The sequence below is a fragment of the Gavia stellata genome, chromosome 10 (assembly GCF_030936135.1).
Source record: "Gavia stellata isolate bGavSte3 chromosome 10, bGavSte3.hap2, whole genome shotgun sequence".
NCBI classification, from domain to species: domain Eukaryota; kingdom Metazoa; phylum Chordata; class Aves; order Gaviiformes; family Gaviidae; genus Gavia; species Gavia stellata.
The window spans coordinates 14,999,233-15,019,804 of NC_082603.1; the positions used below are offsets into that span (position 1 = coordinate 14,999,233).

The 20,572-nt window shown below is 37.1% G+C and overlaps 2 protein-coding genes across 2 annotated transcripts; one reads left to right on the forward strand and one right to left on the reverse strand.

The window, feature by feature from the left end:
- Positions 1–175: 175 nt before the first annotated feature.
- On the reverse strand, positions 176–7,053 carry TRMT13 (tRNA methyltransferase 13 homolog). The gene is made up of 11 exons (XM_059821850.1): positions 6,913–7,053; positions 6,444–6,490; positions 6,289–6,355; positions 5,371–5,433; positions 5,173–5,242; positions 4,619–4,725; positions 3,486–3,653; positions 3,109–3,181; positions 2,030–2,104; positions 694–1,108; positions 176–381 (listed from the first exon to the last, which is right to left on the reverse strand). The coding sequence occupies exons 1-11, from the start codon at positions 7,051–7,053 to the stop codon at positions 186–188; spliced, it is 1,422 nt and encodes a 473-aa protein (XP_059677833.1). The 3' UTR covers positions 176–185.
- Positions 7,054–7,109: 56 nt separating this feature from the next.
- Positions 7,110–19,884, forward strand: SASS6 (SAS-6 centriolar assembly protein). The gene is made up of 17 exons (XM_059821874.1): positions 7,110–7,210; positions 8,470–8,530; positions 9,375–9,454; positions 10,616–10,720; positions 11,656–11,827; positions 12,778–12,855; positions 13,847–13,966; positions 14,071–14,262; positions 14,470–14,664; positions 15,059–15,148; positions 15,238–15,417; positions 16,018–16,099; positions 16,563–16,672; positions 17,481–17,600; positions 17,925–18,013; positions 18,497–18,588; positions 18,682–19,884. The coding sequence occupies exons 1-17, from the start codon at positions 7,143–7,145 to the stop codon at positions 18,762–18,764; spliced, it is 1,917 nt and encodes a 638-aa protein (XP_059677857.1). The 5' UTR covers positions 7,110–7,142; the 3' UTR covers positions 18,765–19,884.
- Positions 19,885–20,572: the final 688 nt, after the last annotated feature.

Consider the following 20,572-nt stretch of genomic DNA (forward strand, 5'->3'; position numbering starts at 1 on the left):
GAGAAGTGGTTTGCATATTTGTAATTCTCAGTGAAACTGGGAAATAAGACCTCTTCCTATGTACAGGAAAGACTAAACCAGTTTTTTTTGTAAGCAATGAATTAGTTTTTAAAAAGCTAAAAGCAAAAAAAAAAAGATAGATTTGGAATTGGTAGGAAAAAAACCCCTGTAAAACCTAACTCCTGTCATGTAGTTGGCTCTGGTATCAAAGATGGACTTGGGATAGCTGTCAACAGGACATTCTCCAAGGACACAGCAGACTCTGTATAATACTGTAGTGCAGCCTTGTATCCTCGTTGTTGTAAATATTCAATCCGTCCATAATCAATCAGCAGTTTACAGAGGCAACCTATCTCCTTTCGTTCTTCAACAGTAAGTATCCTAGTTCCATAAAAAAGAGGAAAAGAATGAACAACATCTGTCAGAAGACTAGTTTTGCTAACTAACATTAGTAAAGCTTAGAAAAAAATTTTGAAATCGCTAAGTTCATTTCAATTCTGGCAAGCATGACTGTTCAACTATTTTGAAATGTATGTCCATTAAAGTTTTATTTTTAAGGGAGAATATTGCTATAAATTTAGTAATTAAAATGTCAATATATGAGTAATTTTGAAGACCCAGAACAATTTTGTATACCACTATACATAATTTTGCTTTTCTGCAGGAGTCTGTTTGCTAGAAAAAATTACATACCCTTGTAAAGTATCAGAACCACTCTCTGTCTTGCTGAATGTTTGCTCATGTTCTTCTGTGTCGTTAGTTTGATCTTCACTTTCTTCAATTGTAGAGGCTTTGGGTGTGGTTTCTTGCATGCCACAAGTGGCCCAGCTACTCATTCTCTGAAAATAATGAAATTCTACTGGTCCAAGTCCTACTGATTTAAAGAAGTCTTTACCTACATAATGGGTCCAGTCACACTTGTGATGGCAGCACAAAGCAATAACAATTCCAGCTACAGGCTTACAGCCTTCTTTGTTGCTTTCATTATCAGCAGAATTGTTAGAAGCCACCTCTGTCTTATCATTCCTAGAGCGTTTTGGTGCAGGCTCTTCATTTTCTCTATCACAGCAAGTTGTATAACTTTCAACCAAGCATCTCAAAGCAAGATCTGGGAAAAAACAGATACACCCCAAAAAAAACAGTGATGAGCACGATGCTGTTATTTATACAGGCTGTATCATGGTTGGCAATGTACTTCCCACAAACAATAATAAAAGTGTACATCACAACCTAAGCTAAAAAGCAAGTTTAAGGATAACTAAAAATTAAAAACATGCTTTGAAAAAATGAAAACCCTAAATGCTAAATGAATTTTATGAGACCTCTGGAGCTACTAATGGTTTATCCTCTTGAATATTTGTTCTACACAAGTGAATTTGAAATACTTTAGTTAACAAACTTGCATATTATAGGAATATCTCCTCCCTGTAAAACATGCAAGTATTTGCTCTAAAAGTTTGATGTGTAGAACACAATCTATTTTAATATGTACATATACTCCTTAAATGCTTAACTGTGTCATCTTTGTAATGGTACCTATAGAGGTGTAATATTTGAGATGTCTTTCTCTACTTAGTAGACATATAACATTAGAAAAAGTGTATTAGTTGAAAATTATCAGGACAGAAACACATTCTTCTCTTCTCATTTGTTTGGTTGGGATACATATTCAGATAGCCAATACAAATTTAGAAAGAAAAGTATTTCAGAGTAGAGGCGATGGTGTTAAAAAAAAACAAACAACACAACTTTCAACTGTTTACATATACACGACCTATGCCACTATTATTCTTTGTTCTGCTCTATAGAAACCAAGAAAAGTTTTACTTCTCTCTAAAGTAGCCTTGCATCTATTATCCATTTACTATTCCATTGAAGTCAACAGATATTTAGAATATAATTGCTACATTCACCAACAAAGGGTTAGAGGGCAAGAAAAGCTTAAAAGGACAGTTTGGAAGATCAGTCTATGCAGATTATAAGATTTAGTATTCTAACTTTCTGCAGTTAACACATATATTATTCATACCTGTCGCAGCACCACACAAATGCTTCCCAATTCCTACCACTGGTAGTTTTTTCTTCTCCAAAATAGGTACCTTATCTGGAAAAATAAAAAAAAATAAACACACACAAGCCACAACAACCCCAGAACCTCTATTATTATAGTTAGGGCAACATTTTTTCTGGATAATACAATTTCAGCACACTTTAAAAAAATAAATAAATGTTTACCACTACTAAAAATACAGTGGCCTGTACATACAGTTATAATGTATTAAAAGGAAAGTTTCTTTTTCTGAAACAAATTAAGAGAATTAGATGCTGTGGCTGGGAAGTATATTCATCTTTTTCTTAAACAACTCAACCTTGTCCAAAGGCAAAGTATGTATTTTAATGCTGTTATGAAGCAATCCAATTTTGTTTCTAAGCAGCAACACTACTATATAGCAGTAAAATGATTACCAGAGAACAATGGACTGATTTTCCTTAACAGAATTATTTGTGGCCCAGTGATTAGCTCCAGCTAAATAATAATATAAATACTTTGCCTTTTATTAAAATGAAGTATTAGCATAAATGCAAAATCCTGTATTTTTAAGATAGTTACGTTTATCTATTTAAGCATTTCAGCCTTTCTATACTGCCTATGAAATGTAAATGTGACATTAATACATCTCCTGAGGACAGGTGTTCCCACAAATTCTATAGTATTGATATGCATAGCATATCAATGATATGCATGACTTGCTTCATTCTGCACACCTAAAACAAACAATGCAAAGGTGTTTAATCCTGCAAGTTCTAAAAAAAAAAAAACCACACAAAACCCTTCGAAATGTTTTTATTTTGGTATTTCTCACATATAATGATGTCCTACAAAAGCAGAAAAAAAAAGCAGAAAATTTTAAGTCCCCATTTAATATATATGTGTGTGTGTATATATGCATTTACACACAGCATTAACGTGTCCAAGCAACCACTGAGAATAATCTTCAGAATCACGTACATTTAAGTGTGCTACATACAAATTGACTTGAACTCCAGTATTCAAAATCTAAAATTAAGCCTCTATTTCAGAATTATGCAAGCCAAGAAGGAACTTACTTAAACATAAGTGTTGAATATCAACTTGAAGTCTTTCAAATATAGAATCTCTCCTTTTATGTTTTCCATCCACCTGTGTAAACAGAACAAGATCATTAAGTAGGGCTGGCCACTAATAATTATAATTTTGCTTCATGTATTAATAATGGACTTTTTTCCTGTCAAGTCAACATCTGCACATTTCCTACATTAGTGGATTTTTTTCTAATAAATTTCCTTTCAGCAAAGTATGGAATGTAGGCAATCACACTTCCAAAACTTTTAACATTTCAAAGGCTTTATGTTATTTTTGAAGATAAAAAACAAATACTAACTTCAGCTTCAGCGACAACAGTTTAAAAATTATACTCTGCTAATGTGACAATATCCTCTCTTACCTTGAATCTTGTAGTTGCCCTTTCCACAAGCAAAAACTGAACATCTTCAACATTCTGTAAGGCAACATCAACCCAGTGAGATAGTTTTCCTCGCCCAGCTCCAAACTCAACAAAACATCTTCCTGGACCAAGTAAATGTAATTTTTCCATGTTACCTAAAATAGAAGCCTGCAAACATCAAAAGATTATTTACAAACCAAGCAAATATATACTGTGTATTGTAATGCCTGATAGAAAAATGATTATTTCACCAAACTGCACAAGACTTTTTCAAGTCTTCCCTTCCGTGAGGGATTAGGGAAAAGATCTTGTGTGTACAGAGCAAAGGGATTATAAATTCTGTCTAGTCAGCATCACCCTGCCCTTCTTCCACTGCTCACAGAACTCCACCCAGAAGTTTTTGGAATAGATTTTTGGGATCAGGTACACATTATAATATTGTTCTCTGCTGATTCTCGAAGTAATCATCCAAAATACGGGTACTGTACTGGATTTTCTGTGAAGCCTCAGTGCCTGCAGAGCCCTTGCTCTCTGCTGCAGTTACACATTATGTAATACATACGAAAGGAAAGGTGAGCACAGGAAGAAAGTACAGAACAACAGACATTTTCACTTTTTAAATTTTCTTCCTAAAACTTTCTATTTTGCTACAGTATGCAATCCATCTCTCTTAAAATTCCTGCTGTTCAATATACATTAAAAAGGCAGAAGGTAAACTCAGGCTCTCCAATCCTTTTTATGATCTGTTACACAACCAGGAAATCTAGGACCAGCTCTTACAGAAAAAGTAAAAAAAAAATTCTTTTACTTCTTAGCAAATGCAACGTTTTACCTTTTGTAGCTCAGATTTATTATGAGTTAAAATAAAATAAGTAAAAATTCAGAAGAGCACCACACAATTTGTAATTTATTTCAGTATCCTAATAAACTTCTGTTACTAGCACTTAACAAAGCAGCCATTCAAAGGTTATATACATATATATTTTATTTGAAGAGCATAGAGTTATAGGGCATATCAGATTTCCTCTATATGAAGTGACTAGCATTATGCATGCACAGTCGCTCAAATTTACAGCAGCAGAATTCCGTATGTTTAAAAACATCTATAGCTATTAGTAAAGCAGTGACCATACCTGTTGTTTCAAGTGTTTGAAAGCAGATTCCCCATTCTTTGGGTCATTTAAGGCTTCTTGTAAAGCCTGGTGAGACAGTATTTGTTCCTTAAGGCAAAGTTCCAGGCCTGCATGCAAATACAAAACTTTTAGGTATAGGTTTCCAGTTTCAAGAGTTTCTGGTTTTGTAACACACACATTGCAATAGTCAGACATGAGCTCAATTTGTAGCACTAACAAAATAGTCTGTTGGGAGCACAAAGCTATCATCATGTGTTTATAACAGAGCTGTACTGTTATCTGTAGTGATATTTGAGTGGGAAACAAAACACACAAAAGGAAGGCAAATTAGCTATATGAACAAAAAGATCAGCGTTTTATCATTCTCTCCCTCTAGTTTATTCTTCTGAATAAAATTTAGCTATTGGAGGACTGCCTACATCTTGATAATTACTTCAGATGTGTTTAGTGCCAAATGTCTCACATTTTCACAGATGTCTAACAACAAAAATAACAATGAAATATTTAATCAACTCAATATAAAACATCTTATTTTCAGTATTAAGTAAGCTCACCGTTACTTGCTTTTTTCAACTTGGTAATTAAGTTATCCAGCTCTTCTTTGGATAGAGAAGAGATAGCTACCTTTTTAAGGAAAAAAAAGTGCCATCCATAAATACAAGACCTTTTTATTTTTGCTAGTTCTTTAGTCATATGATAAATTGCAACATGCTATGTAGTGACTGAGCTTTAGAACGAATAAATGTACTCACTTGTTTTTCTGGTATTTCTGCTGTATCTTTTAAACCTGCATTAATATCTTGAATGAAGTAGACCTTTAAAAATCAAAAGAAAAGTAAGCTGCTTCTGTTAATTACCAGGAAGCAAAAAGCTAAATCCTTCAGTGTTTTTATCATAAGGTACATAACAATAGGAATCCACTACACAAGAAGATATTCCAAGTAATTTTTTTTCCTATCGTTTGATCCTGAATCCCCAGCAGAAAGGACTGTTCTGACACATTTTGACAAGATTGAACGTGTTCATAAGAGTTAAGCTGTCAGTGCTTACTAGACTGATTCTAGAGAACATTTTAAGGTTTCCCAGGTAATACTAAAGGTGCAATATGATAAGGCAGAAAGGCAGACAATAAAGAAGCCACCTTCTGTTTTCTTGAAACAGCTGTTGAGACATAAATCCTGTTCCTTCCCTCAGCACTGGCTGCAGCTGTCAGTCTAGCTTTTCATAACTCACTGCTAGCTTGTCTGAAGCAGGCAGTTGGCTAGGGCAGGAGACTGCCAGAGATAGGAAAACGCCTAGAGCCTCCCTGCTACTTTTGCTTTCTAAGGACAATCTCTCACCCAGCCTCTAAAATGAACGGCACTGTGAGAGACTGTTCTTAGAGAATGTTTTTGAGAAAAATGAATTCAACATTTTCATTTGTAACTAAGAAAAGTGAAAAGCTGTACTGAACTACAGTGAAAGGGGACATAGAATACGAGGAGAGTGGAATGTGAATTCCATTTCAGCAAGTATTTATTCAGCTTCCACACTGTCCTTACTGTAGTGCTTGCTAAGACTGCTGTCCTCCAGTTCACAGCTGCTCTCAGCACAATAAATTCTCTGCAGAGCTGCAATGTTTAGGGTCTCAAATCTGAGAGGAAGTAGTGCTGAATTTATGCTGCACTTACTGGCTTTGGCTTCTCTCTTGAATTACATTTTTTTAAATGTTTTTGTAGTTGGTCTTCATATACAGTGCTAAAATCCAAATGGAAAGAAAAGTAAGTAACAGCATTTATCATGTGAACTCTGACAAAGAATAGAAAAAGCATTTACATATACTTACTGTTTTGGATCAAGAGGACATGGAATTCTTTTTCTGTCATTTTCTACCTAGTTAGAAAAGTTTTAGACAACGCTTCAGCACGCATTCAGTGTTCCCGTTTTAGAATAGCTGTTGAGGGACATCTGAGTTTCGTAAAACATCTATTCTGAGGTGGGTGGGCTAACCGACATGGAGAAACTGAGACAAGAATTTAATACTTAAATGGATCCTAAAAGACTGAAACTGTAACGTAATGGCAATGTTACTGCTGGACTGATCTGATGGTCTTAGCACCTCTAGAGCTGAAAGGAAGGCGCAGACGCTGCCTCTCCTGCCCGCGCTGCGGGGCTAGCTCCGGCGGACGTGCCGCCCCAGGGCCCCCCGGGGCTTCCCACCTGCCCCAACCCTCCCAGGGCCCCCCTGACCCCAGGAGCCCATCTTCCCCAGCCGGAGAAGGGAGCCTGCTGCTCCGCCCGGCCAGGCCCAGCACCTCCTGCTGCCCATGCTCTCCGCAAAAGCGCCTCCCAGGAGCCGGGATCATCTTGCAGAAGCGCTTCTTCCTCTCCACGAAGTAGGCACATCGACCTGGGACCAGGGAGCCGCCGCCCTCCCCCAGCTGCGACGCCGCCATTTCCGTCCCAGAACCCCCTGCGGTCGCGCCTCGCCTCCATCTTGAGGCTCCTCCTCCGCGGGAGCCCGGCGCCAAACTCGAAGCGCAAGATGGCGGCGGAGAGTATCTTCAACCGGCCGGTGTGTGTGCAAGTGAGGTGCCAGGGCTGCGAGGAGAGGTGAGGGGCTGGCTTGAACGGCGCGGTGGGCTCTGACCTGGTTTCCTCACCAGCTGCGCGGAAGCTTTATTGCATCCTTTAGGAGAAGGGCTGCTGTGCCCCAGGCTCTTTCCTCCTGTATTTTCATCCTGCCTTGTATCCTAACAGCTGCTGGGTGAGAGGCGAGGCTCTGTGCGTAGTGCGGGCGGTCAGCTGAGTAGCCTTGTTCTCGCTTTGGGGCTGGTCGTGGGGGGACACTGGGTTGGAGAGAAGGGGACTCGCTCACAGCTAGGCTGGAGGTAGTCAGTGAGGGCTGGAGTGGCTGCTGGGGTGCCTTGCCGGGGGGAGGGGGCGGAGGGGGCACTGGTCGCAGAGAAAACACGCAGTGGCTTTACAGAAATGCTTTAGGGGTACGGGGGCAAACGCGTCTCCCCTGCAGGCTACATGAGGGCCGGGATTTCTGCCTCGGCCCTGCACGGGCCCTCGCAGCGCTGCAAGTCCGGCTGGCCGGGCCCGTGTTTGCGCGTCTCCCAGGCCGCAGCGGTTGCCCCGCGGGCAGGCCCGCTTCTTCCTCCTCCTCCTCGCAGTCTGAAGCCGGCCTTACCGCGGCCTCCTGGGGCGTTTCAGCTCCCTCGTTACAGCCCCTACGGCGTGAGCGAGCCCACACGTCCGTCCCGGTCGGTTTCTGGCGAGGGATAAGTCGATTTGGGCGCACCCGTGTGCGTGGCTTAGCACTGGTGTTTGGGAAAGCCCAGGAATATTTTATGTGAAGTGTCTATCCAAAATATAGTGAATTTCAGTAATATAGGTCCTATCTGGACTAGACAGCATATGCAGGCGTTAGAGCTACTCTGGGTTGCCTATATTACAAGGCACAGAAAGGCTGATGTCTGTGGGTGTATTTTGTAATGCAAGCAACTTCTCGGATTACTCAACAAGAAATAAAGGAAGACAAGGTAGTGCCGTATAAGTGATTATTAACAATTGCTGAAACTTTTGATAAACTTCAGCAAGCTTTTCCAAAGGTTCCAGTTTCTGGACGAAGTTTCAAAACTTCTGCCTTGCTACTTAAAGTTTGGTGGGTAACAATAAACAAACCTGAGCTGATTGTGGGTCTTTCAGATATCTTAGTAGTAGTCATCAATGGGAACTTTCTCGATATTTCTGCCTAAATTTTTGCTTTCTGAATGCCGTCCGATTCCTGTAGTGTGCCTATGAACACTTGTTATTTGGAGAATGTTTCCTTGATTTGTTACTAAGTTTCATCTTTTTGTACACAGGAGATTAAATGTTCGAGTCAATATTGACCTACTGTCAATTTCTAATCCTGTTCATAAAAAGGTTTGTGGATTAGTTATATTTGTGTCATTCATTAGGTATTATCTGAATTTCATTGTATAAGAGGACAAATAGGCAAAGGAAAAGCAAAATAGTATCTTTGTCACTTGACCTTATTTTCCTGCAGGGAAAATTATATTCTTCACACAGGTTTGAGCCTCGTTATAGAAAAAGGGGTGCCTGGGCCTAATGGGCCAGGTGTTTTGCATAACCCCAGCCTTCTAATGAAAGACTAATGTTTACAGAGAACGCAGTTTTTCCAAAACACTGTGTAGTCCTCCTGTGAACAAATGAGTTTATTTTTAAAAGCTAAGCAGCATGATGCTACAATTTTCCTTACTAGCTTACTGGACTTCAGCTGTATCCATTTTATGTTTGCTTTGTGAAGCTCTGTGTTCAAATATATAAACTCTTCAGAAGGTGGTTTCTTAAAATTTTAGGAGCAGTATGCTCTGAAAAACTTCCAGTTACGGGAATGATATGTTTGTGATCCATTACAGTGGACTGCTAGTGCTACACTCTGTTTCATGATGGGGAAAATAGCAAATAGTTTTCTTTCTGTAAAATGATGACGACACGTTGGATTTCGAAACTTTTGCTGCTCGAAGTTGAAGGTTTTTACTTGGTTCATTTTTGTGAGAAATAGTTTTCCTGTTTTTCCCACTGTAATATTTGAAGTTGTGTTAAACATCAATGTTTACCACCTTCTGAATTAGTTGCCACAATTCTATCTTAATTTTTGGTTAAACAGTAAAAACATTATATACTGTTTGCAATACAATATTTAAACAGTCCTGCAGGGTGGTTTATAGTATTTTAAATCATATTTAAATGTCTGTCTTTTCAGGATTTAGCTGTTCGATTGACTGATGATACTGACCCTTTTTTCCTTTATAACCTTGTCATATCTGAGGAAGATTTTCAAAGGTAAGTGAAATTAAAATGTCTTGTCTGTGAAATGTTTCTAAGTGGCAAAAAAGAATGAAGGAATATTTTTTTAGTTTAGAATGGTCTGTCTTAGAATTTAGATTTTGGCATTTTCCACTTGTGAAATTTTGTCAGTATTTTGGTATTATTCTTCTCTGACCAGTTGGTTGAAACAGCCAAGTACAGGGAAGTGATTGGTTCAAGATTATGCAGATGAGTGACAGAACCCTGATGTTAAGTTCCCTGTGTAGCTACAGTACCACAGTTTATATTATTATTTGCATCTTCTGTTTATCGTAACTACTTCATATAGACTATTATATGCGTGTGAACTACTTAACGAAATAATTGCAAGAGGAAAGTCGGTTTGCATGGCCGTGGGTTCACAGACCTAAGCCTTTGTCTTGTGGGTTTCTTGCATACTAATTGTACTGTTGGGTCTCATTTTACTTTACTTGCTCAGAATTTGATCATCACATTTGGGCACCAAGCATGAACAGTTGAGTTTTCTGCTTTGTGGCTTGGTGGTTTTGTTGGGGGTTTTTTGGGTTGTTTTTTTTTTTTGGTGGTGGTGTTTTCTTGGTGTGGTTTTTTTTTTTTTGAGAGATGTGACCAGTGTGTGCATCAACAGGCAAAAGTAAAATAGTATTTGTAAAACAGATGTGCAGAAGTGTTTTGTTATACAAGGTATGGCTTTGTGCGTACACTGTTGAATATTTGGTTCTGTCTTTGAATTTACTGCGTCTATGGTGAAGGTGTGCAATTAAATAAACAAGTACGCAGATAAAGTCTTGATAATGGTTGAGTCTCTCCTTATTGTCCTTTGCTTCTTCCATGTGCCCCTATCCAATAAGCTTACCACTCTGTGCTGTAAGGAAGACATATACTCAAAGGAGCACATTTGTTCTGCCACAGTAACTTTTTTTGTTCTTAGTGCAATCCATTTGCAAGAACTCTTGAAATCAAAAATACCCTCTGGTGATTATAATTCAAGATGTGATCACATTTCTTCTGTGTTCAGGATTGAAAATAAGATGCTAGCAAACTTAAATGACGTGATCAGAATTAGTTCTTTCTACTAATGTAAACAAAATATTTTATAGGAAATAAATTACACCTCTATATACGGTTAACTTTTTTTTTTCCAATCTGTTTATATAGTTTAAAATCCCAGCAAGGTCTTTTGGTAGACTTCTCTGCTTTCCCACAAAAATTTATAGATCTGCTTCAGCAGTGCATTCAGGAACAGAACAAAGATATCCCAAGGTAGGTAATAAGTGAGTGCCATATTACTCTGTGTGTGTGTTGAGGTCTTAAAATATGTGTCAGCCACTAGGACTGAGAGGAGTCAGTAGAACAAGAATAATGTAACCTTCCCTAGACATATCAGGATATCAGTCAGTGGATGTTGCTGACAAAACCTAAGTCTCAGGAGGACAGAGCAGTGGAATTCATGTCTAGTAATAGTCTCTCCATCTGAGCTGAAGCTGGCAAGCTTCGCAAGCTAGCAGAGGTGCAAGGTTGCAGCACTGGTCCTTTTTTTTTTTTTCTTTTTTTAACAGTTTAATGCTGGAGAGCTAATCTGAATTTCATGGACTGAGGTGTAAATCATTCTGTTTCACAGGAGAAGGCAAAGTTATAAGGCATTCTGACAAGGATTTTTTTTTTCTTTCATTTCAGTGTTCAGATATTAATATGTGAGGGGGGAGACCTGAGGTCCACCCTTCCCTGTAGTGGCCTTTTCACACATTATTTTTGTTTGTGTGGGTACAGAGGACAGCCCTGTCCAGAGTACCTAGTTCCACTCCAGTAGTCAGGCCATTTCCTGAAGTATGTACTGTGGGCTATGAATTTTACTAGGTTATAGGATACCTAAAAGTCAGGAGTCTGTTTTCCTTTTGAATGTGGTTACAAAGGACTTACTTAGTTTTGGACTCCTAAGTCTAAGATGGGCATCTGAAAATTTTAAAATAAATAAACCGATTAGTTTTGTACATTTCTCATGATAAGGTGCAAGCATTTTAGTTGTTATTTGTAGTATTAACTAAAACATAGGGATTGCATTTCATAGTTCTTTTTTTAAACAAAAATTGGGCAGCCTTTTATTGCACATACAAAAATGTATTTTATTTGACAATATCTTGTTTTAGTTTCAGGAAAAGAAATATGCTAAACATTTGGCTATTTTTTATTTTCCCTAGGTTTTTGCTGCAGTTAGTTTCTTCAGCGTCTGTTCTAGATCACACACCTGTCTTTTTAAATGTAGTGGAGACCAACCCTTTTAAACATCTTACCCATCTCTCTCTGAAATTCATACCAGGAAATGACACAGCAGTAAAGAAGTTTTTAGCCAGCTGTTTGAAGTGCCTTAAGGTAAAATGAAGGCTTGTCATAGCTGCAGCTAGGCCTTGATGCTATGTGTGCTTAAGCATTTTTTCAGTCTTAATACCTCAAAAGTATGTACCAAATTTTATGCTCTGGTTTGTTTTTTATTTGCTATATGTCATTGTATGCAGTTATTTGGGTGCATGTTATAAAACTAAATTGTTACTGTCGCTCCAGCAATGAAAATATTACATGCATATTCAACCAAGCACTGTAATTTGAACCGGCAGAAAATCGGCTATTTTACATGTGCAGTGCATGTAGTATGCAGCTGTTGAATGCTTCTGAATCCTTCAGTGTCTCGCGCTTTATAGCCTTGTGCTGATTGCCAGATCAACTGCGAAAGTAAAATACTGGTAAACTTTCAGTGTCTTTGTTCTGCAGTTGTGTTCAGGAAAGAATGTGTGTGTATATAATTCTAAGGCTTCATGAACCTCAAAGGGCTAGTAGCTATAAATAGCAAATTAAAATTGTAATGTTGATGCAGTTGGTAGCATGCTAGGTTTTATTTAATAAGTTAATGGTCTCATAGTTTAGTTGTTGTCTGTTTCAGTTTCGTAGCCTGGGATTTGTGTCTCTCCTACTGTCATGTTTATAGCCACCTAATAAGCCATTATAATAATATAAATGTACAGTATTTCAATTGATTTGTTGTTCTTGCAACTCCTTTGTAAACAAGTCTTTATGATGAGATACTATTTCCATATAGAAACTTGGTAATAATTTAATTCAGGGTTTTTACCTTGTGAGCTAATGTGTTTTCTTTTAAATTTATAGATTATATCTTATTCAATATGAAGTTTATTAGATAAAGATGATTCTTCCACAAATATAATGGGCATGCAGTTGCTTAGGCAGAGTATGCTGATAAAATGGAAGCTAAATGCTGCTAGCATTTTGGGAGCTAAGGATTTGACTTGATGTCAATTTGTACGTAGGAAGACAAAATGATGTTGGAAGAAAAGCTTAGAAAAACTGAAGAGGATCTTACCAGGCAACTGAGCTACACTCAACAGGTAATGTACATTTTTAACTTTCCTGTTGTAAGTTGCGCTTTTTTTAATCTGTGGAAAATGTACCTTCTTTTGGGTGCTGGTTGGTTAGCCACTAGCTAGCCAAGATAATTGACTTGGGAGTGAGTGAAAAGAAAAGTAATCTACAGTAGCTTTTCTTAAGAATGAGTAAAGCGTGCAACTGAAGAATAAAATTCAGTTCTTGTAGTACTAAAACAGAATTTTACTTTATTTTGTACAGAGGTCTGTCTGTATATACACACACAAGTTATATACTAAATATATGGTAGCATGAAGATAAATATACTCTGCATATTCTGTGAATGGTTGGAAATCCTTATATTTGGAAAAATTGTGAAACCGTGATAAATAAATCAGAAGTCTTGGGACTTTGTGTTACTCTACTATTTGGTTTTTGCAGTCAGCCCAGTAATGACTTCAGATTTGTGTTTCAAGAGGATGATTTGGGTCAAATTCTAGAATTATCAAGGTGACTTTTTTTGACTAGCGTGAAACAGAGAAATTCCATGAAAACTCCTATTACGGAGCAGAATACTTGTTACCTCATCTTTGCATTTTCAGTTGGAGTTACTGGAATGTGTTTGCTGAATTGGAATGCAGAATTATAAATCCAAAAGAAGAAAAGATGCTGCTGAAGAACTCCCCACCCCCCCTCCCACCCCCCCCTCCACTAGGCACTTTGTGTTATAAGGGTAGGGAACATCAGCAGACTGTTTTTTCACTCTTAAATAGTGGTTGGAAGAAAATACAATTGGAAATTAAGATTGTTTTATCCACAGTGTCAGAAAGGTGCTCTTTAGCTTCTCAGTGCCTTACTTTCCTGTTTACAGAATGAACAGATATTTTGGCATCTGGTGCTGAAATTTAGACTTTTTGTAATAATTCCTTGTCTTTTTTAAGAAGTAACAGTAAAGAATCATTCAGTATTGACTGAAATGCTTAAATTTTTAAAACTACATGCTTTGTCAAACAGAGCTTGTCAGAGAAGAGCCGAGAACTAGACAAACTGAAAAATGAATGGACATCATACACTACAGCTCTAACAAACACACACACACAGGAGCTGACAAATGAAAAGGAAAGAGCTCTCCAGGTATGACAACAAAAAAGAATTAACAATGTTCTTATATGGGAATAATTTCTTGGCTTAATTTTCAGATTCATTTAATAACTGCTGAGTTTCTTTGCTTCTCATAGGCACAAGCTCAGTACCAGCAACAGCATGAACAACAGAAAAAGGAATTAGAAAATCTGCATCAGAAAAGTATTCAACAGTTGCAGAACAGACTCTCAGAACTCGAGGTCATCAATAAAGATCTAACAGAAAGGAGATACAAAGGAGACTCCACAGTCCGAGAACTGAAAGCAAAGCTTTCTGGGATAGAAGATGTATGGCTTATTAATTTCCATAACCAAACTTAGTATTTTTAGAGCATTAACACTACCTGCCTATGCATGTAACAGAAAAATACAGCATATTAAGTTTATGCAGCTCCCCTTCATTCCACGTTATGCTTACTATTTAGATATATTTGTTTAAATTACTATTACAGGTTTTATTAAAAAAAAAAATAAAATTCCTTCCCAACATCCTAGGAATGTCAAAGAGCCAAGCAAGAAGTGCTGTCTCTGCGTCGGGAGAACACTACTCTGGATGCTGAATGTCATGAAAAAGAGAAACTCATTAATCAGCTACAGACACGGGTTGCTGTACTGGAACAAGAGATCAAAGATAAAGATCAGCTAGTTATTAGAACAAAAGAAGTATTAGATGCGACACAAGAACAAAAGGTTCCTTGAAGTTTCAAAATAATTTTCTCTAAAGCTCTGTAGAACCTTCTTAATTGCAGTCTCTATAGATTAGCAGCTGACCAGTTTATGAATACAGCAAGTAAGCTTTCAAATGTAGTTAAAGATTCTAAGTTATGGCATCAAAAGTATACTGAATTCAGTTTTACAAAGGTAGCTACTGTTTTAATATTGTGTCACTGGAGTAAAGTTAGTGGTACTTTTTGTACACAATAAAAATGGATTAATTGAGATCCTATGTAATTTGACTGAAAAGCAAGGGCTGAATTTCTTGTAAGGATTAGTTCTTAAAGAATTATTGAGGTTCTACTTGAAATCATAAGCAATGTCTATCGCGTATCTTTATTATAATATATTTTTAATATTTTTTTAAAAGGCAATACTGGAAGAGAGTACAGAGAAAAAACAAAGTCATATTGAAAAACTAGAGACAACAATAAAGTCGCTGTCAGCTGAACTTCTTAAGGTTTGTTTGAACATGCTGTTATCCTTATGAAATGTCTTCCTTATTTTTAGGTGTTTATTTTGAGAATATCTGATTTATTTTTTTAATAGGCTAATGAAATTATCAAGAAGTTACAAGGAGATTTGAAAACTCTAATGAGTAAATTAAAATTGAAAAATACAGTAACAATTCAACAGGAAAAACTATTGGCAGAAAAAGAAGAGAGACTTCAAAAAGAGCAGAGAGAACTGCAGGAGACGGGACAATCTCTTCGAATGAAAGAGCAGGAGGTATTGTGATAGGTTAACCCTCTGTCCTTTAAATGCTACTGTATGTAGTGTGTTGGTTTTTGTGTTTTTTAACTTATTTACAGCAATAAGGTCTTAAATCTTTCCATGAAATAGAAAGTACTCTTACTTAGTTAAAATGCTTATTTAAACATGTAATCAACTTTTCATTTTTTTCATGTTAAACTGATTTGTAAGAGCCAGCCATCCATATGGAAGAAAATTAAAATTGTATTAAGAGTACAAAGCAATGTAATGGATGAATCGACATGCTTTAGAGGGCATATTAATGTGAAAGTTGGTGAAGGAGGCAAGAACAGGAACAGAGTGAACTTCTTCCATTAAGTATATTGCCCTGCTTAGAGTCCTTGCATTATTTAATCATAGAAAAATTAAGGTCGGAAAGGTTTCTGACTGTCATCTTGTTGAAACTCTACCTAAAAGTAGGACTTACTATAAAATAATTATCGTATTGCTTTTGTAAAAAACTGAGTTCAAACTTCTTTAAATAATTTTAGAACAACTTCATAGATCTTTTTTATTTATTTATATTTTTTCTTCAGTTTGTAATTAGGTGTTATAATTATTATGGGAATATTGCAGGTTTGCAAGCTACAAGAACAGCTAGAAACTACAATACAAAAACTAGAAGAAAGTAAGCAGTTACTGAAAACCAATGAAAATGGTAGGTTTATATCATTTCATTTCTCCCTCCTTAAAAATGACATCGTGATCTAGTTGCTACTGAAAATTAATGGAAGCAACTACATTGCTTTATCTGTGTTCTGTTTTTTGTAAAGAGCTGTGATTATTGTCTTTTATGGAAAATAAGCTTCTGTCTGTACTGGGTATGCAACAACCTAGAGCTGCAAGTAGAAAAGACTTCCTTTGCAGTTGGCACGTGTGGTTGCTTGGGGTAGTGTGTGTATGGGGGGCTAACTCTAGAGGGAGGAACAGAATGGCATGCAGGGGTGGAGAAAGCGTGAACAAAACGGCTTTTCATGAGACTAGGACTTGTAGTGATGCTTGAGCTTAAGGAGGAAGAATAGCCCACAAAGCTGTCACTTGTTTTGAGGAAGGGCTACTTGCTGTTTGAAACAGCTTGTAAGAGGTAGGAAGTGAGCTTGACCTTTTTCTTCTCTCTTCAGTAATCACATGGTTAAACAAACAGATGAATGAAATTCAGATGGCAAAGAAGCTAGAGACTTCTGCCAGTACACATGGTGGTGTTAGGACTGCCATTTCACCTCATGGCATGGTAAGATACAACTATATGGTTATGATGCAGTCGCTACTTCCTGAAATGTATGGCCTTAAAAGCAAAAAAAAAAAAAAAAAAGTGTTTTCATCTTCTTTGGCCCCTATAGTTTTGGATGGGTGTGTGGTTTTTTGGGGGGTTTTTTTGTTTAGGTTTTTTTTTTAGTAACGTAATACCCTGTTGGGTGCTACTTGATGCTCAGGCCTTCTAAGTAAGAATTTTCTAAGGTCTCATTTATTAAAATGCAAACAACACAAAATTATCTTGGAAAGGATGAAGGGGAAAAAAAGAAGGCATTTTTGTGTTGTGAGGTTAACTTACATACTAATTATCTTTGTGTAGGTTGAATACTCATTACTAATATTTAGAAAGATGAAAATAAGGGGTAATAAACATTACCTACTATCTTAAATACCATAGCTTATTGGTTCTTACTCTTTGTTGTCCCTGTGTGTACAGATGTCTGTTGTCACCTAGTTGATTGATGAGCTGCTTATTCAGTAGTGGCAAGGCATATTCATGCAAAGAGGTCTCTGATGTGTAGCTAGATACATTTAATATATGAATTAGTTACAGGGTGTGTAGCTTATAATTATTAGGTAAGAGTGTAACTTTTAAAAAAGTTACAAGTTTTCCCTAAGAATGTGACTCTTGGAAAAAAGGATGTTTTCTTCTCATCAGGAAGACTCGAGTAAGCGTTAGCTTTGTAATTGTGGTTAGTTGTTAATTTTGGAATTTTGAATCTCTACAAACAATTACTTCAAGAATTGCTTTTCTCCTTTATGGATGTATTCTATTTCTCTTACAGCCTGACCGACCATCCTTTCCCAGCTCAGGAATCAATCATCCCATTTCTCCTCTGTATGCCTTCCAGCACTTTCTGGAACCAGCACACAACAACGTTAATTCACAATGTCCAGTACCAAAGGCAGGCACTTTGATATTTTACACTATCACATTCTTAACCGAACAGAAGAGTCAAAGCTTAATGTTTTGAATATTTTTCAAAATGCATAAACATTTACTGTATGTCCTAGTACTCTTAAACTTCCTGCCTGGAACATTATCACTATTAGTACTAGGTAATGCTTGCTTTTAGATTGCTTATTCTTGCCTGCTTTGCTGCACAGAAGTGCTATGCAAGGTATAGGAACATTTGTTCCTGGGAAGCTCACTCTCCCAATACACTTACTGGTGGACCATCCTATCTGGAGTAGCTGTCTTTAACCTGCAACTCTTCTGTTTTCTGCAGATTCAGTTTAACACACAGCTTTCTAAGATGAATCGATGTTCAGATATTCAGACAGTGACTGCAACTAGTCATCCAGCAAATAAGGAGAAGTAAGTGTCATCTATAGCATTTTTAGTGTTTGTTTTTTATTATTTTTTATACAGCCATTTGTCTTCTCTGTGTGTCTGGAACTGAGCAAAACGTTTCCAGTACCAAGCTAGTTCTGTGATCTGCCTTTCTGCATCAACATGTTAATGAATTTTAAGTTGTGGCAGACTTAATTGGTCACTACTGGTTTGTAGATAACTAATGAAGAGCCATGCTTTCGGGAGTGGGTCCCAAGGAACAAGTTTGTTGTCCCTCCTGGTGACAGATCTAAGGCTATCAGGTGATGGGTCAGTCAAAAAATTAGTTCTAGACTGTTCTTAACCTACTCAGTGATGGTTTACCTTTAAATGATAAAGTTCACAGGAAGGCAGTAGTTCCACTTCAAGTTAAGATTCTTCTGAATGAGTTGGTATCCACACTTGTTGACAATGCACTGCTAACTAACTACATTTGTTTCAAATTTTAATTAGCCTTTTTATTTCTAGTGGTGATAATTTGGGGCTGGAATCAAAGTATTTCAAGAAGAAAGATGACAGCATTCCTTTACGAGGGCTTAGTCAAAATACACTTAACTCAGGTATGTATGGAAATAGTAAACCAAGACCTTATTTGAAATGTACTTTAATAGTTATGGTTCTATGAACAGTATCTTGTTTCTGCTGTTTTACAGAGTATCTGAAACCGTACTTACCAAAAGCCCAACTGTCACCAAAAGCTGTAGTAACACCAGCCTCAGCTTATTTTCCTGGATAGCAGACAGGATTCTTAAAGTAAGAGCCCTCTTTTAACCATTTGGGGGATTTTTGGATGTCCTGCATTAATGTATTCTAAAGTATCAATGTGAACTGACATAATTTTAGAAGTCTGAATCTATTTTCTTTTGAGAAAGGTATCTTGACTGACTTGGATGACTTCTCAGGATACTTAAGCCTAAAGAAAAGCTAAAGCTTTAAGCAGTCTCAGCCTTAGTGGGAACAGGGGCTGTACAGAATTTTCTCTTAAAGTCTTCAAGTCTTCCTAAAAACCCACTTAAATAAGTGCACTGACTTTTTTTGTTATAGGAATTGACAGGGGTGGCTCTGTAAGACAAAGCATACACTGTAGCATTCTCTGAGAGGGAACATTTCTCTATGAATACTTTTATTGACTTCTTTCAGAGAAAGGAAAGAATGATGCTGTCAATTTTAATAGTTGTCAAGCTTTAAGTTAGCATGACTGCCTCATTAATATTCCCTTTACAGTTTTAATTTTGAAAACTTGCTTAATTTTGCAGCCAGCTTATTTGAATTGCATATAAACTTACAAATACATTTACTATTAAAGAAGATGCTAAATTATTTCACTGAAGGTCTAAAATTATAATTTAAAATTCTCGCTCTTGGTTACCCTAACTTTTCTATTTATCAGTATTCTATTCCACAGGCCACACTGTACATAAAACATTGCAAGGTGAAATAGCTCAACAGTTAACTGTTGAAAGTATCACAACATCTAAAAGCTACTTTATTTTTACTAATTGTACTTTACAACTGTAAGACTGCATGGAAATTTAAGATACTCTAACACTCAAGTTTAGGTGGACTGAGTCTGCTCAGCTTGTTTTACTACCTGGGTTCAAATGCTGGCATCATGCAATAACTTAATTCTGTGCCAACAAAGAACGGGCATGCAAGTATTTGTAACATACAGAACATACTTTTTCTAACAACTATTTACATACTTTTGTTGTTTAAAATATTTTGTACTTTTTACCTTAGTTATTTAAGTGCATCCAGATGACTGTAAATTTACAAGTGGTTTGTTTTGCAGTGCAAAATGTATATATTTTTATAAATCAGCACCATGTTAATGTATATTCACTTGTTCTGGCATGTGTAAGTTTCAATGGAAATATTAAATGGTTTTTATCAAAAACTCTGATTAGTAATGTTTTAAGAGTACTAAACCACCATCTCCACTGTACTGAAATGCCCAGATGAGGTAAGTGCCAGAATGGTACTATTTTATTCACCTTACCTTTTTCTGGAGTTTTCTTCCCACCTTACTCCTTTCCCCATGCAAGGCAGTGCTACTGGACCAACACTATGATGCATGTACAATCCCCAGATGGCAGCCACTCCAGTCTAAGGTCTGTGCTTATGCTACTATTTCTAGTTAAAGCTTTACTGGGTGTAAATTAATGCTAACTTGGTCTATTTTGCTTGAAGTATATAGAAGCTGCTATCAAACAGGAAGCATAATTAAAATGTGGTAGCTTTCTAGATCTCCCAGTCCTGTTCAAATCTAAAATGAAACAAAACTGTAGCAGGCCTGGAACGACTAACACCATTGCAGCACAGGGGAGGCAGAAACTGCAGTGTACTGAAGGGTGACTTGTGTCTTGTAGTCTGCATCTATCGCAGTCCTGTTCCATCAGATCCCCAAGGAAACAAGCAGGTAGCCTTACCTAACAGATAAAACAGTGGTGGACCTGTACTCCAGACTTTTCCTCTCCCCTGCTGAAGGACAACACACATACATGCACTATAGAACTTCAATTAAGGCTTTAAGAGACATTAACA